Genomic DNA, 19,281 nt, shown 5'->3' on the forward strand with positions numbered 1-19,281 from the left:
GTACATCTAACATATAAACGGAAGTCTCCCTCTGAGATTTATGTGGTTTAGGAAAAAATACCAGTAGGTGAATAGACTGATTAAGATAGAAATCCAACAGCACCTTAGGTAAGAACTTTGGGTGCAACTGTAGGAAGACCTTGTCCTTGAAAAATATTGTAAATGGGGTGAGGTCTGACATCCAACTTCTTCAACCTTGTGGGCTGACATGATAGTTACTAGAAAGGCCATCTTCATAGATAAGTGAAGCAAGGAGCAGGTCACCATAGGTTCAAATGGAAGTCCCATAAAGCTATCTAAATACCAGGTTGAGATCCCAAGTCAGAGTAAGATCCTTAACCTGGAGCTAGATTCCCCAGACCCTTAATAAATCTTAAGGGCATGGGATGTGCAAAAACAGAAAACTCCACTAGTGGGGAATGAAAAAAAACTGATATCGCAGTGAGGTTAACTTTAATAGAGCTAATTGATTTTAAAAAAAATCAGGTTTAAGTCCAGTAATTAATCCAAGATAGCTGAGAGCAGAAAAGATTCAGGCAGAAGCCAGTGACTAACATCAGTGGTTGAATCTCTTCCATTTCTGAAGGTAAATAATTCGAGTTGACTTCCTTCTACTGTTTAGTAATACTTGTACTCCTGTCGAACAGGTAGATTCTAATCCCAAGAACCATCTAGGACCCATGCTTGAATAAGGACCCCCCCTAGTTTCAGGTGAAGCACATGGCCCAGGCCCTGGGAGAGATGAGAGGCTGTCAGAAGTCTGAGCACCAGTTGGAGACACAGGTGAAGCAGGTAAGGATATAAAGTTTGCCTCAGCAAGGTCAGTACTAGAAGGATAAACCTAGCTTTGTCCTGTCGGATCTTGTTTATCACTCTTAGAATTAGTGGTGTTGGAGGGAATGCATAGAACAGGCCCTTTGTCAAAGGAAGGAGACAAGCATCTCCCAAAGAGAGGCGACCTACGCCGCCTCCTGAGCGGGATAAAGGGCACTTCCCGTTGTTGGATGTGGTGTATAGGTCCACCTGTGGAATTCCCGACCTCTAGAATACCCCAGGAAGGATTTGGGAGTCAAACTCACATTCATAGTCCTGGAAGAAGCACCTGCTGAGAATATCAGCAGTGACATTCTGAACTCCAGGAAGACAAAATAGCTGAGATTTGAATCTGATGGGCTATATACACAATGGGCTTTATAGCTTCAATGCACAGATCCAGGCACATTTCATTAATGGGTAATGCAACTTGGATGGGTGTCACCAGCTGCAAAATGTCCTGGAGGTTGTGATGTGACTGTTTACCTCTTGAGGAGGTAACCTGGAGTGTGTCCACCATCCTCTTCACAAGGACCTGGAATTGATGAAAACTGTCAGCTATTCATGGTGGTGGAGGCATGACTCTCTCATCCAGAGACAAAGATGATATACAGATTTAAGGGGTAGCCTCTTTGTCCACCCTAGCTTCCTGTTCCTGAAAAGGTCTTCTTGTGTTGGGGCTTTGGTGGAGCAGACAGTTTCCAGATGCAGTGGAGTTGGAGGTCAGGCAAATTGCTGCTGATACGCTGCCAAAGGATACCAGTAAGGCCATAGGGGAGGCCCATGCGAGAGAGGGGGTAGTACTCAGGACTGATCTCTACACCCCTGACATGGGCAAGAGTCTTTGTTAAAGTATGGGTTCCTCTAATGATGTGTAAGGGAACCCTACACTGATAAGGAGGAGACAGACTGAGGAGGATGAAGGAGTTCTCCAATGTCCTCCAATGGGGTGACTCCCAGGAGAAAAGGTTGGACAATTCTGTGGTACCAGGAAGCAGTGGTAATCCAGAGACTGAGGTCATGGTACAAGAGTCATTTGGTACCCATAAGCAGTGGCTTGTCTAACACTGACGGAATTCCTGTGGCACCAAGTGGGTTGGTACTGACAAAGCAGTTGACTTGGGAGATACCATTGGTTTGTAGCATGTAGGTGCCGGGGCAGAAGGTGTGTGCTTCGATTTTGTTGGTACCGATAGAGTCAAGTGGGAGGGCACCATTGGTAAGTCTGAAATAGATGGGCAGTAGTACCAGGGCTCTGCCAGCACCATCTTTCCCCAAAGTGCTCCATGATCTTCCTGCTCCGCCGGTACTGGAGGGAGGGTCGTTCGCTTCCACGGCACCATGTCAAGAGGTCAAGGCCTCAGACACTGTAGACTTCACAGGAGATCAGGACTTCTTGGTAACTGGCTCCTTCTGGTGGGAGACCAAGCTCCTCCTCTTTGGAGCCTTATCTTAGTCCTGTGAGATCTTCTCAGGCACTGGAAGAGGCACTGGATCTGTTTGGAGACAGATGTACAGGGAGGGAGGGAGAGAGTCTCCTGACCTGACTTGAAAGTGAGTTGAGGGGAGTGATCCCAGCAGCAGCTTCAGTTTAGTCTCCTGATTCTTTGGAGCTCCAGATTTTAAGAGCCACACAAAAAGTTACCCATTTGGGAGATGTAGGACTCTCCCAGGCAATGGATACACTAGAGTGGCTGTTGCTGATTGGGATAGTCTCCTGCCAGGAGAGGCAGCATTTGAAAGCTGGTAAGTCCAGCCAGGCCAAATAAAGTCCCCAGGAAAAATGGGGAGGAAAAACTGGGGAAAGAGGAAAAACTGAAACCTCTTACAACTAATTCTATACTACCAATAAACAAAAACCACAAAACACACTGAGGCACACATGAGACAGACACATTAGCGCTCCATCTCAGGTTGAGGGGTAGAGAAGGAACTGAGGGCAGTTCACATGTGCAACCCTACATACCCTTGGAGTGCAGCACGAGGTTGTATATAGCACGTGTGTGGGCCAAACAGACATTGCTAAAGGAAAATCTCTAATCAGGGCTCGAGAGGTGCTTGCTCACCTGAAGCAAAGCACCCATGGGGGACACTACTCAAAGAAGAAGAAGAAATCAGTTTGTTCTAGTCACATCGATCCTTGACTGAATTTGCTAACTGTTCAGTGCCTGGGCATATAGAATATTACAAAAGAAAGTGATTTTGTATGTCTTAGAAGCCACCAGGTTGGCAACTACTATTCAGTAGGGAAGGGGTTCTCATGTTTTGATTTTTTTTGCTGAAACGCCCTTTTAAAATATTTCAAGCTGTGATGACAATCCCCAAAAAGTGACAAGCTCCCCGCAATACCATGCCACCCTTACTTCTGTGCTGCAGTTGGCAAGGGTGCTGCCTTCAGAGCTGGGCATCCAGCCAGCAGCAGCTATTGTGACCTCCCCCCACAACACACACACACACAAGTCTTGTGACCCACTTTTGGGTTGGGGCCCCCAGTTTGAGAAACACTGCTGTAGGGGATAGTTGCCCCAAGCACAGAGTATTATTTTGAGGAGGAAAAAGTGATATAAGCAAGAAATAAAATGTCAACTATTTAGAAATCTGGTTGCTGTTTATTAATTATTTAGAGAAAAGTCAAAGGTTCAGAAGCTTTTTCGAATTAGAAAAAATGTACAGTTCAAAATTATTTCTCTCTCTCACACACACATGCTAAAAATCAAATTAAAAAACACTCTCCACCCTCGCAATCCACTACACCCTGGTGGTTTATATTCAAGGAAGAGAAACCCCATGTTCATTAAAAGTATTAATTTTGTTCCACCATTGGCAAGGTTAGATTTGTACCACACATTTCATTTTTCACTATATATATTTACTGTAATTACCTGATATTTTAAAGCAGTATATTACCAAAGGAAATGATTAGATGTTTATTTCTTTACCTTTGGTTCTCCACCCATAGACAGTTAATGTAGATCAGAGAAGAATATGCAAGAGTGGCACATGGGTTCATTCAGATTAATTCTGCTCTGGTTGTTAATATTTAGGTGAAGAGTTACAAATTTGTGCACAAAGCATAGCTTTTTTTCTTCTTTAATTACAGTTTTGTCTCTCTTTAGACACTGGGGGCAGAGAACAATTAACCCAACAGAAAACTTATTAAGTCAGGGAGAAAACCTTTCATTGGACCAGAAACTCAAAGAACCATGGTGTACTATATATGAACGGTGTACACCAGGTGAGCAATAAAAATTGATAAAAATATCAGATGTAGAGAATTGCAGGAATACTCTATATGGAAATCTAGGCTTGATTTACCAGATAGGCACAGGAAGTGCCATTTACCACCAGCTGTATCTGCAGGAGGGTAATGGTTGTGTGGGGACTGGTTGTGTGGGGACTGAAGGCCTGGGGGTTCACAACTCCACAAACAGCATGGACAAAGGAGTTAGTGTACCATCCTATAAAGAGTAGGTCATCCTATTTCAATATATTATAAATCATTTTTATTTGTATTGGACAACTATTATCCCTCACCATTCCACCCTTCATACTTTAGTATATAGTTCACTTTTGCTAAAGCTGTTTAGGGCCCATTCTGGCTCCCACAGAAGTTAGGGGGAGTTTTTCCACCAACTTTAATTAGAGCAGGATCAGAGCTGTAACATTTTGCAATAACTTCAAATGATTTTCCCATAAAATATTTAAAATCCAGCAAACACAGGATTTCTTTCCAAAAAGCACTTGCAAACATTTGAACTCACCTTCACTACTCCTGTCCTCTGACAATAAGTTATTCTTGCTGTAAGATTTCTGTGCTTTGGAATGATGACTCTTTTGGTTATACAACCTTGAAATCAATATTTTATTCTCATCATCTGACAAGTCGCTACCACTAGAGCTCCATACTATGTCCGCAAACTCCTCTGGGTTCTCAACAGTAGAAACTCCTATCAGAGAGTATGAGACAGTGTTAGTATATAACAATATGAAATCAATAGGAGTTTCTAAACTAGTGAATTTAAAATTAAACTTGCATTCTTTTTGAGCTGAAATAAATCATAAATCCTGTCCCCACAATATCAGGTGCAACTATTTGAGTATCCACACTTAATACTAAAATATTACAGCATTACCACTTACACTTTTAAAATATAAAGCATTATCTATCTTCATTACAACTCTGTGAGGCCAGTATTAGCATCTCCATTTCCAGAAAGAGAATGTGGGGCAGAGGGGTCACATGACTTGGCCAAGGCCACAGAGCAAGTCAGTAGCAGAGCCAGGACTAGAAATCTTGACACAGTTCCCTGCTCATTCCTCTGGATCACATTGTCACCCCCAGGCTCCATCTCTGCAGAGACACTTCAAATACAGTATTTGAAGTCTCAAAGTAAAATCAGTTTTTGGATTTTTTTTTTTTTTAGTATATGTGTGGTAATTTACACAAAAACTAATAATGTGTCATCATTAATCATAACAACAAAAGTTAAGATGCAGAATTGTAGAGCCTTTCACTGTCATAGCAAAATTAGAAAAGGCAATTAAACTGCTCAGGAGTAACTAAGAACAACAGTTCATTCAGAGACAACTGGTGAAACCAACATGTTTTCAGAGATAAAGTAAAGACAACTGATGGGTATTCCAAAATACCTTTTACCCATTATTATTAATGCATATAAAGGAAGAGGATTACAGCTTAGTAGCACAATGAATTTCAGTTTACAGGCAGGCACAAGGCAAATGAGATCTCTTACTTCCTTCCACTTTGAAGTCTGATTTCTCATTCTGAAAAATCCAATTGTTGGGTATCTGTACTGGAGGAAAAAAACAAAATCACCTTCTCCCACCCGCAACACAGATTCCTTTCAAAAATCTGGAAAAGCATAATTTTGAACTCCAAGATAGAATGTAGAAGAGATGCCCATTATCTTACTTATTTTTAACTCAGGGAATCCAACGGAGGCAGCAGAGCCTCTGGAGCAGATAGAGAGACAAAGGCAAGACTGGAGGCAAGGGGGTAGCATGTAGAAGAGATGCCCATTATCTTACTTATTTTTAACTCAGGGAATCCAACGGAGGCAGCAGAGCCTCTGGAGCAGATAGAGAGACAAAGGCAAGACTGGAGGCAAGGGGGTAGAAGTGACACACCTGAAGAGAGCCTGCAAAATCTGTGGGGGTTTCAAACTCCTGTGAAGAAAAGTGGAAAGAGTCTGCAGCAGTAGCTTCCCTACCTTGCATCTATAAGGAAGAGGGGACTTTGATTGGCAATGGAGGCTAGGAGGTTAGGGAACCACTATCCCAGCGCATTTTGTACATGAATGGAGTGCTATCACTGGCTAACTGATCAAACTCCTTCTCATGGAATTATAATTTAAATTCTCCTGAAGTTTCACCTAGATAAAGCATTATTCTTCACTTTTTAATTGTAAACCAATATGTAACTCTTCTAAGAGTGCATAGTAACGCTGACATGTTCTACCAGAGGTAGCTGCATTTCATCAATGGCTGATTGCATTCCTAAATTAAGTCTAGGGCTTTTTTGGAATAAGGTGTATTGCCATATTTTTATATATATATATATATAGAGAGAGAGAGAGAGAGAGTGTGTGTGTGTGTGTGTGTGTGTATACACACACACACACACACACAAATTAGAACTTATTTTACATCATATCTAGGCTCTTTTTGAACTGTAAAGTCAAATCATCCCTTAAAAATTTACTGTTATGGCTGCATCTATTTTTGTAATTCCTATCACGATAGTAGTTGCTCCATGCTGCTATCCTGGGTGTCCTCACACAAAGGGAAAAGGATATGAAAGCAGCAATGCTGCTGCTGTCAATCCAGCTGATAGGGTCCATTTTCTTTTCCCCCCAGCTCCACCTTTAGTCTCCTTATTTATCTGTCTCCAAGTGGAGTACACAACTGCCTCTCCTTCCTTCTAAACACTTTAAGCGTTGTTTTTTTTTAAACCGTGAAAAAACTTTAAAAATACTATCCCTGGCAGGATATGAAGTATACAATATATGAAGCATTAGTAGAGCTCCTTTCGCACATACAAAAGCAGTGGCCGAGGTTCCCGCCTCCCTTCAGGATCTTTATCTGGAGATCAGGGGAGAGGGAGACCAGGAATGCAGGTGCAAGTGGGATAGGATCAGTTCTATTTCTTCGAGAGATCACCCTCTGTATGCATAGACTATGCCAGTAGGTGGAAGCAGCTGATGTCACAGATAAGAACTCAGAAAACTTCTATGGACAATGCAAACTGATAGATGCTTCTACAGTGTTAATGTGAAATAGTGATAGTACCTAGTGTGCCTTCAGCAGAGGTAAGCAGTGGCCCAAGATGCTTATCAGCTCTAGACTTCTTTTCAGAAGATTCTGATGTCTACATGACAAAAAAATATAGATATATATATTTTATATACGCACACCAAATGATTAAAGGAACAAGGTAATAGAATAGTTGTATGTTACAGTGACTATTATTTATTCACATTAACATGGCAGTTCACTTTCAAGTCAGTGAGCTTTATATTCTATTAAAAGCATTATATATTAAGCAGTCCTACTGATTCTGAGTAATTCCCTCACACTCTTCCCAAGGAACAACAACTTCAGAACTGCATAATCTCTGCTCTGGGTCAGGAAAATATCCACTCTCCTTGCCCAAAGCACTGACATTACATTTTACCAGGGGTGGGGGGTAGAGATAAGCAACAATTTCACTCTAATTCCAACGTGGGAGGGCAGGCTGAAAGTTGGAAAATATGATCCTTAACATATTCAAAGGGGCAGGGAAAGAAACATGCAGTTGTATTGACTCTGCTCTTATAAAAATCTCACAAACCAAGCACGAATGGGCCTGGCCAGTACTTGGATAAGAGACTACAGGGAAAAAACCAAATGCAAGAAGATGCAGAGTTGGAGATTCAGTAGATAGCATTCCTTCAATCTCAGCCAGAATTGAACAAACATCCCAGTAGAGTGACCAGACAGCAAGTGTGAAAAATTGGGATGGGGGTGGGGAGGGGGTAATAGGAGCCTATTTAAGAAAAAAGACCCAAAAATCGGACTGCCCCTATAAAACCAGGACATCTGGTCACTCTACATCCCAGTGAGGTAATAGAGGTAAAGGTACTGCAAATGCCATTTTGAATGAGACATAAAACTGAACTATCAACTGAAATACGCCGTGAACTGTTGTTGAGTGTTGCTGTGAACTTTTAAAGAGCTACTGTATTGCATCCCAGGAACGGAAGAAATTATTTTTTGATACTATAAATATAGTTTGGAAATGTTTGAGCTCTTTCCAGATGAAAGGTACTGACCAGGATAAGTGTAAGATACCATCATGTGCAGAGAGAATTACACTTTGGAATGAAAACCAATTCTGTGCAGTCTTGTTTTCCAGTTCTGCTTACCTTGTCAACTCAACAATATGCTGTTGACACAACTTTTGAGTGGTGTTCCAAGAGGAGGAGGACAACTGACAATATAAGCAAACATGGGGAGAAGAGATGGAACACATGAAATTTCAACTGATGGAAATTTTGGGAGAGGAGTTTGTTGTATGTTTGCTATAAACAGTAGTTTTGTTATTTTTGGATTGTGCATAAAAAGCGAATTTGGGGGGGAAGCCTTATGATCATCAGTTTGCATCTCTAGCCTACACCACAGGTTAACCAGGATTTTACCTCAAGCATGGAAGTGCTCTGAAATCCATCGCCACACTTAAGCCATGCGCTGGAAATGGAAGAAGTAGCCACTGCTGTCCCAACATTTGCTTTTCTCAACGCTAGAGGTGTCTCATCCGGAAAAGACATACATTCAGCATCCCAAGCTCGTTTCCTCTACAAAGAAAATTGTAAACCCATTAAACTATTGAGCGTTCATATTTAATTTTATTTTAAGTACAATAAAGTCTAGTTAATCTGGATCTTGATTATCAAATATCAAGAATACTTATCAAAGAACTGTATACTTGGTTTGAATACTTAACAAAGAATTGTAATTTCTGCTTTTCAATAAATTGGAGGGGGTTCAGAAAAGAGCCAGGAGAATGATTAAAGGATTAGAAAATATGCCTTAAGTGTGATAGACTCAAGGAGCTCAATCTCTTTAGTGTAACAAAGAAAACGTTAAGGGGTAACTCTATCAGTTTGTAAGTAATTACATAGGGAACAAATATTTAATAATGGGCTTTACAGTCTACCAGACAAAGGTATATCAAGATCCAATGGATGGAATTTGAAGCTAGACAAAGCGGAAGGGCGCTGTGGGCGCTGGGAAGGGGGGCGGGGCTTCAGGTACTGGGGAGGCGGGCACGGGTTCTTGGGAGGCAAGTCACGGCCCAGAAGGGAGCTGAGGGTGCTGGGCCAGGGGGTTGCTGGAGCTGGCTCCCTACCCTGCTCCTGGTAAGCGGCAACAGCAGCTCCCTACTCCACGTGCTGCCTCCGCTCTTCCCCAACCCCTGGTTCTGCAGCTCCCATTGGAGCTAGGGGAGCTGAGGGAGCGGAGCCCCCCACTCAAGGTAAGCACTGCCCCACACCCCAAGCCCTTACCTCCCCCCACGCCCAAACTCCTGCTGCTGAGGGGCAAGGGGGCCTCCGAGACTGCCCCAGCAGCAGGTGGCGCACCTGGCCCAGGGGCTGCCTGAGCTGCTCAGAGGGCTCCTGGGCCAGCCACACAGGGCTGTTGCAGAAGTCACGGAAACCATGACTTCCGTGACCTCTATGACAAACACAGAGCCTTAACTATAATCAAATCTCATGCTTTATCTGGTCACCTGCAGGAGGCAGAAAGGATTTTTTTTTCACCCAATGCACAACTGTCCAGACGTAACTAGGTTGCTTTGTTTGTCTCCCTCTCCTCCCCACCCTCCTCTGAAGCACCAGAGATTGTCCACAGCTGGAGAGAGGACACCAGAAGGTGTGGGCCAGTACTCTGAAGTTGTATAGAGAATTGTCAGCAGTTAATCCACTCCCATGAGAACTTCAGGAACTATGTTGATGGAAGAAGCCCTCCTGTTGACACAGCGCTATCTGCGCCGGGGTATAACTGCGTTGCTCAGTGATGTGGATTTTTTACACCCCTGAGCAACGTAGTTATACGGATGTAAGTTTACAGTGTAGACCTGGCGTAACTAAAGTATTTAGTCTTAATATCGAGATATCTGGGGAAAATGTAATGGCTTGAGATATACAGGAGCTCAGACTAGATGATCTAACAGTCCTTGCTGACCTTAAACCCTATGAAACTATGAGTTTGGAACAATTACAGTTTTAGATTGTACATAGGATATCCAGATCACTGTTTTATAAACAAAATTTGATTAAATTATTTGAAATGTTAAGTGCCAAAATCTTCTCTCTCCCTTCCCCCATCCTTAAATGGGAATAGTCCTATTCAAATAAAAGTCCTTCCCAAATTCATAGCAGCAATGTCTGTATTAAGGACCAAATACTTTATAAAATCTAGATACAATCCACAACTACTTTGTAAGGTCTGAGGCCCTTTTCTGCAGTAAGCAGCAGCAGCAGCCATAAGCTAAGAAGCAGAGAGTCACATCCTCACATTCCATCTAAATTGCACCAAAACAATGTATTATCAGTCTGTTAAGAAGGCGCTCCCATCCTGATAGTACCCACCATCACCAGATAAGGAAACAGATCTTAAGATGTTTAAAGAAAACTTTGTTTGATTGTATTCTGTCGGGCAAGAAACCACTTATCAACAGTTGTGATTATGAAATCTATACTCCTATTGTTTTGCCTTTATGATCCCTACTTCTCTATTTTTTTATCTGTATGGTCTCTGTGATTCTTTCATTGTTTCTGTCTGTTGCATAACTAATTTTGCAAGATTTAATTCAACTAAGGTGCTGAGGAATGATGAGTTAAAGAACAGTGTTGTAATGGGCTAGGACTGGTGAAAAATACAGCCTTGTAGTATTTTAGTTTAAAATGATTGGTTAAGGTATAGCTAAGAAGGACACAAGATTTAACTACATAAATGGGTCCAAAAGGAAGTTCTTTGAAACCTAACTCCAGGACACAGCCCAAGATCAGAATCGCCAGACCTCAACACCCTGGCAATCATACTGTGCAGAAGCTGGTGCCCTAGACGATCTAATCTTGACTGGCCACCAAGAAAAGTTTGCCTGCCTTATTGGGAGTGGTGAGCACTGTATGCATAGTGAGCGTATTCTGTTTTGGTAACTGTTAATAAATAGAGGTTATGGATATTGCTGTGTAAGATTCTTTCACTGGTAAAAAGGACCTGCAAACCCGCAGAAGATTACACCCTGAGCCCTAAGAACTGGGTAAGGGCAGGTGCCTTTTGCCTCCACTCGGCAGGTAAGGGCAGGTGCTTTATCGCCTCCACTCGGCTTTCCCATCGTGTAGCACTCAGTAGTTTCTCTGTCAGAAAGGATGTTCCCAGATGTTGCTTCAAAATTTGCCATCAATGAGTTGATGCAGAGAAAAATACACAGATGCTTTGAATTACATTAAAAAATTCTGCAGCCTTACTAGAAGCTGATGCTGCGTCACTGACCACTAAGTTCAATGAATGAGAAGTGCCTGGGACAAAAAAAGCTTGAGGGTTTAACTCTCAGATCCGTGTCTGCACTCCTCTGTTCTTTCCTCTCATGTTGGCACCATTATCGTAGCCCTGACCTCTCATGTCAGCTATTGCAATTCCCGTATCTTCCAGCTTTTTAAGAAGCACATTTGTTATACCAGCTCCTGTAATATCATCAATGTCAATAAATTCTAGAAAATGCTCTGTCACCATTGCAGGGACATTTTCACTAGGTTCTGGTGTTGTTACAAAACGCACCATTAAAGTCATTTGTTCCGTATGGCTGATGTTAGGTGTGCAGTCCAGAATAACAGAGTAATATCTTGCTGACTTCAGATCTGCCACAATCTTCTGTTTGACTTTTGTTGCCAGTAACTGTATGATCTCATTTTGAATTGTTTTTTCCAAGGTAGTGATGTGTGTACATTTCTTGGGTGTGTACTTTCTTGCACATTGTAGGGAGAGTGGTCACTTTGGATGAACTATTACCAGCAGGAGAGTGAGTCTGTGTGTGTATGGGGATGGGGGGTGAGAGAACCTGGATTTGTGCTGGAAATGGCCCACCTTGATTTTCATACACATTGTAAGGAGAGTGGTCACTTTGGATAAGCTATTACCAGCAGGAGAGTGAGTTGGGGGGGGGGGGGCGGAGGGTGTGAAAACCTGGATTTGTGCTGGAAATGGCCCAACTTGATTATCATACACATTGTAAGGAGAGTGATCACTTTAGATAAGCTATTACCAGCAGGAGAGTGGGGTGGGAGGAGGTATTGTTTCATGGTCTCTGTGTATATAATGTCTTCTGCAGTTTCCACAGTATGCATCCGATGAAGTGAGCTGTAGCTCACGAAAGCTTATGCTCAAATAAATTGGTTAGTCTCTAAGGTGCCACAAGTACTCCTTTTCTTATTTCTTGGGTGGTGACTCTTCTTAGATGCTACTCGAGTACAGCATCAAACTCAGCCATCAGCTCCACAATTTTAAGGAAGTTTCCATTGTTTGGCACATACAGCTGATCTGAAGCACCACTCAGTGCTAGGTTTTGGGTAGCAAGCATTCTCACAATGGCAACGAGCCTTTTCAGAACATTTTTCCAGTAAAGAGACTCTGATGCAATCTGCTCTTGAAGCTGATCATCTATGGTGGCCTTTAACCTTTGTCTCACCTCAAGCTCTTTCCACCTGTGGAATGCTCTCTGGTGATTTGCTGCCTTCTCACGGCATGCCAGATTTCTAGCCAAATTTTTCCAGTCCTTTGTTCCTGTCAAACCCAATGTGGCTGGAATATTAGGCTGGAAGAGTTTGCAAGAAAAACAGTATGCAACATTCTGGGTTTTTGAGTACATAAGCCATGGCCTCTCCACTTTGTCACCATTGGGGATTTCATGCCAGTAATGTGTTGGATGGAAACTTCTATTCTCATTGTCTTTGGGGAACATGAAGTTTTTGCTGTGGCCCATGCAGTACAAGCAAGTGGGTCCACAGTCCTGGATCATCTAGACTTAAGGAACTAAACTCAGCAACAGCTGTTTCTTGTGCCTCCACCACATTCTTCTCTGATCTACACTTTTCTTCAGGAATGCGTATGGTTACATCCATTTGAGATGGAGATATGGATGCTGCAGTAACTACCAGGTCACCTGCACTCTGACTAACTGAAAGATCAGGCATCTCGTCACCACTCACATCCTCACTGGGGCCGGAAGACTCACCGTGAACATTTGTGTCTATGTATCTCAGGAGAGCTCCTTCCTGCTTAGAAAGCAAAGGAAGCTTTTCTATCTTTCTTTTTCTGAATGCTGCTCCCGAGGGGCATTTTCTTCTTTCACTCATGAATGATGAATGCTGTTCTGTGACAGCTATAGTGGCTCTCAACACTCATTTGAAAAGGACAAATAAGCAGGCTGGTAGCAGGGCCTGAGTGAGGGAAGATATCAGCGTCTTAAGGGCCTAACTGGCTCCTACTACTTCAGTTGACTGCCTGTTCTCCTCAAGTGGGTTCAGGGAAGCAGCAGGAAACAGGAAGCTCCCTGAGAAGCTGGCGTTAATCATTCCAGGCTCCTGGGGGTGTTAGAAAGGTACATAAGAGACTCCTCCTCTTTTCTCTCTCTGCAGCTCCTGCTGCTTTCTGTTACTCCCTCTCACCTTTTCTTCTGCTTGCCTGCCTGTTATGTCTCTTGTGCCCTCCTTCTTCCAGCAGAGCACTCCACCATCTCTGTGCATCTAGAGCAGAGAGAATACATATGCACCAGCAGCAGACACAATTTTCTACACTTTGGGTTCTAGTGGCCCCCGCCCCCCCGCCCAAGCCTGGCACCTGAGGCAGCTGCCTCAGTTCGCCTCATGGTAAGGCCAGCCCTGAGCAGAGGTGACTTTCACTCTGTTGAGCCTGATACTGTAGACACCAGAGCTGAACCCATGATGGTGTAATACAGCATTACTAAATTCACTTTAAAATGTAAGGGTACATTACCAACCTCCTACTTCATTGACACCAGAACTGGAAACAACATCCAAGTAGAAATCACACCAGTGCCAATACAGAAAAAATATACTCTTTTTAGGCCTACTCAATATTACCCTATTAATACATCCAAGAATTGCATTAGCTCTCTTGGCCACAACCAAAGAGAGAGCCTGGAAATGTGAAGAAATATATTAAAATTTCAGGAGAGACACCTATAACTGGAGAGTTCTTTTGCAAGGCTTTAGCTTCTTGATTTATGATATTCTGTCCTGTAAGAATTAACCTTTTATTGGAATCTACAGGAAAAAAAAAGAAAAGAAAATCCAGTCGGGTGGTTAGTGAGCACTGCAGTTTTCCAGACCCAAACATGGGAACAGTTAGCTTCCACACAAAGGGCTAGGGAAATGTTACAAGTCTTACCTATTATAATGGGGGAAAAGTATTAACATGATATCAGAGGGGTAGCCGTATTAGTCTGTATCCACAAAAACGAGGAGTCCGGTGGCACCTTAAAGACTAAGGGATTTATTTGGGCATAAGCATAAAAAAAACAACACTTCTTCAGATGCATGGAGTGAAAATTACAGATACAGGCATAAAAATATATTTGTACATGAAGAGAAGGGAGTTTACCTTACAAGTCCACGTGGGCTTTGACCCCTTCCCTGCCCAGAGCAGTGGGGCTTGAGCTTTGGCTCCCCCACCCGGGACACTGGGAATCAGGTGGACTCAGGCTTTGGTCCCGCCTCCTGGGGTCGTGTAGTAATTTTTGTTATCAGAAGAGGGTCACAGTGCAATGAAATTTGAGAACCCACGATATAGTAGAACCATCATTTTCAGGCTAAATGCTGTTACACTTTGGCTATGTCAACAACATTAGTAGCATATTGGGATAGCTGGTCAGTTTTTTTTAAATGGCTTGCCAATTCTGCAAACACTTCCGCATGTGCTTAACTTTAGGCCTACACATAGACACTATTTGGAGATGAAATTAAAGTTAAACATGTGCATGTTCGCACAAGGTGTCTGTTTCTGATAATGCCATGCTCAGAATTCAGGGGGCCATGGCTCCAACCTCTCTTGTAAGACCACTCTACAAGTTATCAGAGATTAAACACTAAACATGGGCACGCAAATGCCTAAGAGATGCCCACAGCAGCCAGGATTCTTCACTTTTGTCCACCATCCCTCTCTAAAGACAAATATGCTGCAGTCCCCACAGCAGCTAACGTAGTAATAATAGGCAAAGAGTCCTGTGGCACCTTATAGACTAACAGACGTATTGAAGCATGAGCTTTCATGGCTGAATACCCACTTCATTGGATGCATCGTCATATTCACCCATGAAAGCTCATGCTCCAATAGGTCTGTTAGTCCATAAGGTGCCACAGGACTCTTTGCCGTTTTACAGATCCAGACTAACATGGCTACTCCTCTGAAGCTCGACATAGTAATAATAAACAGCTCTTGCCTATTGCTTTTCTTCTGTAGATCTCAAAGCGCTTTACAAAGGACATCAGAATCTTTATCCCCAGGTTACAAATGGGAAAACTGACAGGAGCCCATGCCCTGTGTGTAAGAAGTTAAAATAGCAAACAATGCTTTATCTTCTCTTCCTCTGCAGGGGGGCCACACTGAGTTGCCCCTGCAATTTAGCTCCCCCGTATCTTTAACATTTGTATTTCACTAGCCTCTAAGGCCCTCTGCTCGGAGGCTCCCACGTGTACCTAGGGGCCCGCTGTAAAACAAACCAATAACGGTACCGAACGAGGCCCACTGTGCTAGGCGCTGTACAAACGGAAGCTAACATAGCCCTGGCACCAGACCACTGCGGGACTAACTCCAGTCCTCCCTCGTCCCCTTCCCGCAGGGCCCCAGCACGCAAGCCCCGCACAGCTCGCGCTCGCACACCGGCCGGTAATACCTTCCTACTGGGCATATCTTCCCCCGGGCCCTTACGCCGCAACAGCCGCTCCCTTCCCACGTGACAGGGAAACCTCGGAAGGAGGCGCGGGGAGCCCGAACTCCAATCCCCGGACTGGAGGCGGGGCCTGAGCCCTTTCTGCCACGCCCCCTCCTTTCCAGCTTGGCGCCACGACACAACGGCTTCTGATTGGATAGGCGTGCCGGGATGCGCGTGACGTAACCGAGGGACCGGAGAGCGGTCGTGCCTTCCCCGCCTTTACTGAGGTGGCCCGTGCGGCGTCGGGCGCGGGGTCCGCTCGCCTTGCCCAGGCGGGCCGATGGCGGAAGCCTCCGTTGCCTGCAGTGGGAAGAGGCTGGGAGCCGAAGGAGCTCGCTCCTCCCTCAAGGGAAGCCCGGGGGGCGCCAGCCACCGCCCCCGCTCCGCGGGCTCGAGGGGGAGCTGCGCGGGGGCGGCCCCGAACCTGGGCCACTCGCTTTTTTCCTTACAGGGTTAAATAATCAGTTGGGCATCTGGGGTTTGTAGCTCATGCCTCGCCCACGGCCAGCCCCCGTGCGGCCGGCAGAGCGGCTGGGGCGGTGAGCCCGGGAGCAGTCACAGGATCGCTTGGCTGGGCTGAGTTTTATGGGAGACCCGTTTTCCAAACCAGGTTTTTGTAAAAGGAAGTGATTCTGTGACTGTATGGCATGTGCCTGTGTTCACGCCCCACGCGCTATTGTAACTTTTGTACACGGCATCTCTTGGGAGGGATCATTTAAAAGCTCATAACTTGCTGATCTATAATGTGGCGAAATGCATGTAGCACATAAGCAGAGATCATGATAAAAATATGTTTTTCAGAGATGTAGGGAGAATGGCTAAACCGGTTCCTCAGAATCCAAGGGCAAGCTGACACCTCAGCCAGGTTTAAAAAAGGCTGATGACTAATACCTCCTAAGTGGCTATCCTTTGCCAAGAAAGGAGGCTGGTCAAAAAAATGTACATCTTAGTAAAGAAACAGCATGGAGTTCTCTTCCACACAGACTCCCTGTTGCCTTGCTCCCGGTTGGCAATGCTTCTCAGAGGGGGCTAGGACTATAAAAATAAGGGACAGACTCCCCAGGAAACCCCTCTCTCTGCCCATTGATTCATTGTACCTGAAGAGACAACAAAAATAACCATTGGACTGGAAGAGGGGTCCTGATCGAAGAAGTTTGGTCAGTAACTAAGGCTGCTGAAAGCATGGGATGAGAAAACTTTGCTTTGAATTTAACATAGTTAAGTTACAGGTTTCAGAATAACAGCCATGTTAGTCTGTATTCACAAAAAGAAAAGGAGGACTTGTGGCACCTTAGAGACTAACCAATTTATTTGAGCATAAGCTTTCGTGAGCTACAGCTCACTTCATCGGATGCATACTGTGGAAAGTATAGAAGATCTTTTTGTACACACAAAGCATGAAAAATTGGGTGTTTACCACTACAAAAGGTTTTCTCTCCCCCCACCCCACTCTCCTGCTGGTAATAGCAGTGAAGCTATTACCAGCAGGAGAGTGGGGTGGGGGGAGAGAAAACCTTTTGTAGTGGTAAACACCCAATTTTTCATGCTTTGTGTGTACAAAAAGATCTTCTATACTTTCCACAGTATGCATCCGATGAAGTGAGCTGTAGCTCACGAAAGCTTATGCTCAAATAAATTGGTTAGTCTCTAAGGTGCCACAAGTCCTCCTTTTCTTTTATAGTTGAGTTAGGCACCTGTTGTGTTTTATATTTATTTTTCTTGTAACCATTTCTCATTTTATGCCTTACTACTTGTACTTACTTAAAATCTGAATCTTTGTAGTTAATAAATTTGTTTTATCTAATCCAGTGTGTTTAAATTAAAGTGTCTGGGAAACTCCGTGTGGGGTGGCAAGTTGTATTCATGTTATTCCTTTTAAAGGAATAACAGATGTATAACTTGTATTGTCCAGGAGAGGGCTAGGCACTACAGTAGCTGCTCATTAGTCTGGCTTGTACCCTAGTATGTCACAATTTTATTGAACTTTGATCAGATTTGTTGCAATTCATTTCCTTGTGCAGAAGCGTCCATGTAACATCACACCAACCATTGTCTGAACAAGAACTAATTTGTTGATAGTAGAAAGAATGAATTGTCTGTCTCTTGGAATGATCCGACATTAGGTTAAGGCACGCTAATAGAATACTATGGGGGAATGCTACTACTAGAACTGTTTCTCCTGTAGAGACAGAGAACTTCAGTCTCTATAAAAGTATGTCTACAGGGCAACGGGGGAGCATGACTGCAGCACATGTAGACATATATTATTAAAGCTAGTTTATTTAAGAACAGCCATACTAGGTCAGATCAATGGTCTGTCCCGCCCAGCATCCTGCCTTCTGACAGCAGCCAAAGCCAGAAGCTTCAAAGGGAATGAACAGAACAAGGCAATTATCAAGTGATCCATCCCATGTTGTCCAGGTCCAGCATCTGGCAATCAGAAGCTTAGTGACACCCACCACATGGGATTGCTTCCCTGACCATCTTGGCTAATAGCCACTGATGGACCTATCTTCCATGAACCTTTTTTTTTAACCCCCTTACAGCTTTGGCCTTCACTACATTCCCCGGCAACAAATTCCACATTTGTTTGTTTTAAACCTGTGCTGTCTATTAATTTCATTGGGTGACTCCTCGTTCTTGGATTATGTGAAGGGGTAAATAACACTTCCTTATTCACTTTCTCCCACACTATTCATGATGTTATAGACCTCTATCTTCTCCCCCTTAATCATCTCTTTTCCAAGCTTTTTAATCTATCCTCCTATGGAAGCTGTTTCATAAGCTTAATCATTTTTGTTGCCTGTGTGTGTACATTTTCCATTTCTAATATCTTTTTTTTTTAATGGGGCGACCAGAACTGCACACAGTACTCAAGGTGTGGGCATCCCTGCATTTATATAGTGGCATTATGATATTTACTGTCTCATCTATCCCTTTCCTAGTAGTTCCTAACATTGTTAGCTTTTTTGACTGCCACTGCACAATGAGCAGATGTTTTCAGAAAAACATCCAGACTCCAAGATCTTTCTTGAGGGGTAACAGCTAATTTAGACCCCATCATTTTGTATTTATAGCTAGATTACTGGTACTGATAGCAGTGAAGCCACAACAGTACAGACTATAGAAGCAGGGACCCTGCATAATTACTTGGGTGGCTAGTCAGTGTTGGCACTGCTTCAGTCCAATTGCATTCCCCAGTTGCAGTGTAGACCTAGCCTAAGGCTCTGAATCCTGCCTCCTTCACAATCTCTAGTTTAATTAAAGTAAATATACCAGGACTAATGTTCCTATGGAGGAATGGAGAAGGAATGGTATATGTCTGGCAGCCTCACAGAGCTCTTTAGAAAGGTTTCTAACATCAGAACTTTTTTTTTTTGCAAGTGTACAAGGAAGCTTATTAAAAACATTCTTAAGTTCAGTTTGGAAGGCTATCATTAATGTGATTAGCCACA

At 43.5% G+C, this 19,281-nt stretch overlaps 1 protein-coding gene across 6 annotated transcripts in view; it reads right to left on the minus strand.

Moving 5' to 3' along the window:
- SPIDR (scaffold protein involved in DNA repair) overlaps positions 1–15,892 on the minus strand; it is a 340,912-nt gene extending 325,020 nt beyond the window's left edge. The window contains exons 1-6 of one of the 6 annotated variants that reach the window (XM_073331242.1): positions 15,788–15,889; positions 13,542–13,619; positions 8,511–8,666; positions 7,123–7,201; positions 5,568–5,627; positions 4,575–4,760 (exon numbers count right to left, since the gene is read on the minus strand). In XM_073331242.1, the coding sequence (XP_073187343.1) occupies positions 4,575–4,760; positions 5,568–5,627; positions 7,123–7,201; positions 8,511–8,666; positions 13,542–13,619; positions 15,788–15,802 (574 nt within the window). In that variant the 5' untranslated portion in view covers positions 15,803–15,889. Of the gene's footprint in view, positions 1–4,574; positions 4,761–5,567; positions 5,628–7,122; positions 7,202–8,510; positions 8,667–13,541; positions 13,620–14,496; positions 14,581–15,787 lie in introns of those variants that run through there. The other 5 variants (XM_073331243.1, XM_073331245.1, XM_073331244.1 and 2 more) reach the window with 5 other exon arrangements.
- Between the last annotated feature and the right edge of the window lie 3,389 nt (positions 15,893–19,281).

The sequence above is a fragment of the Lepidochelys kempii genome, chromosome 2 (genome assembly GCF_965140265.1).
Source record: "Lepidochelys kempii isolate rLepKem1 chromosome 2, rLepKem1.hap2, whole genome shotgun sequence".
NCBI lineage: Eukaryota > Metazoa > Chordata > Testudines > Cheloniidae > Lepidochelys > Lepidochelys kempii.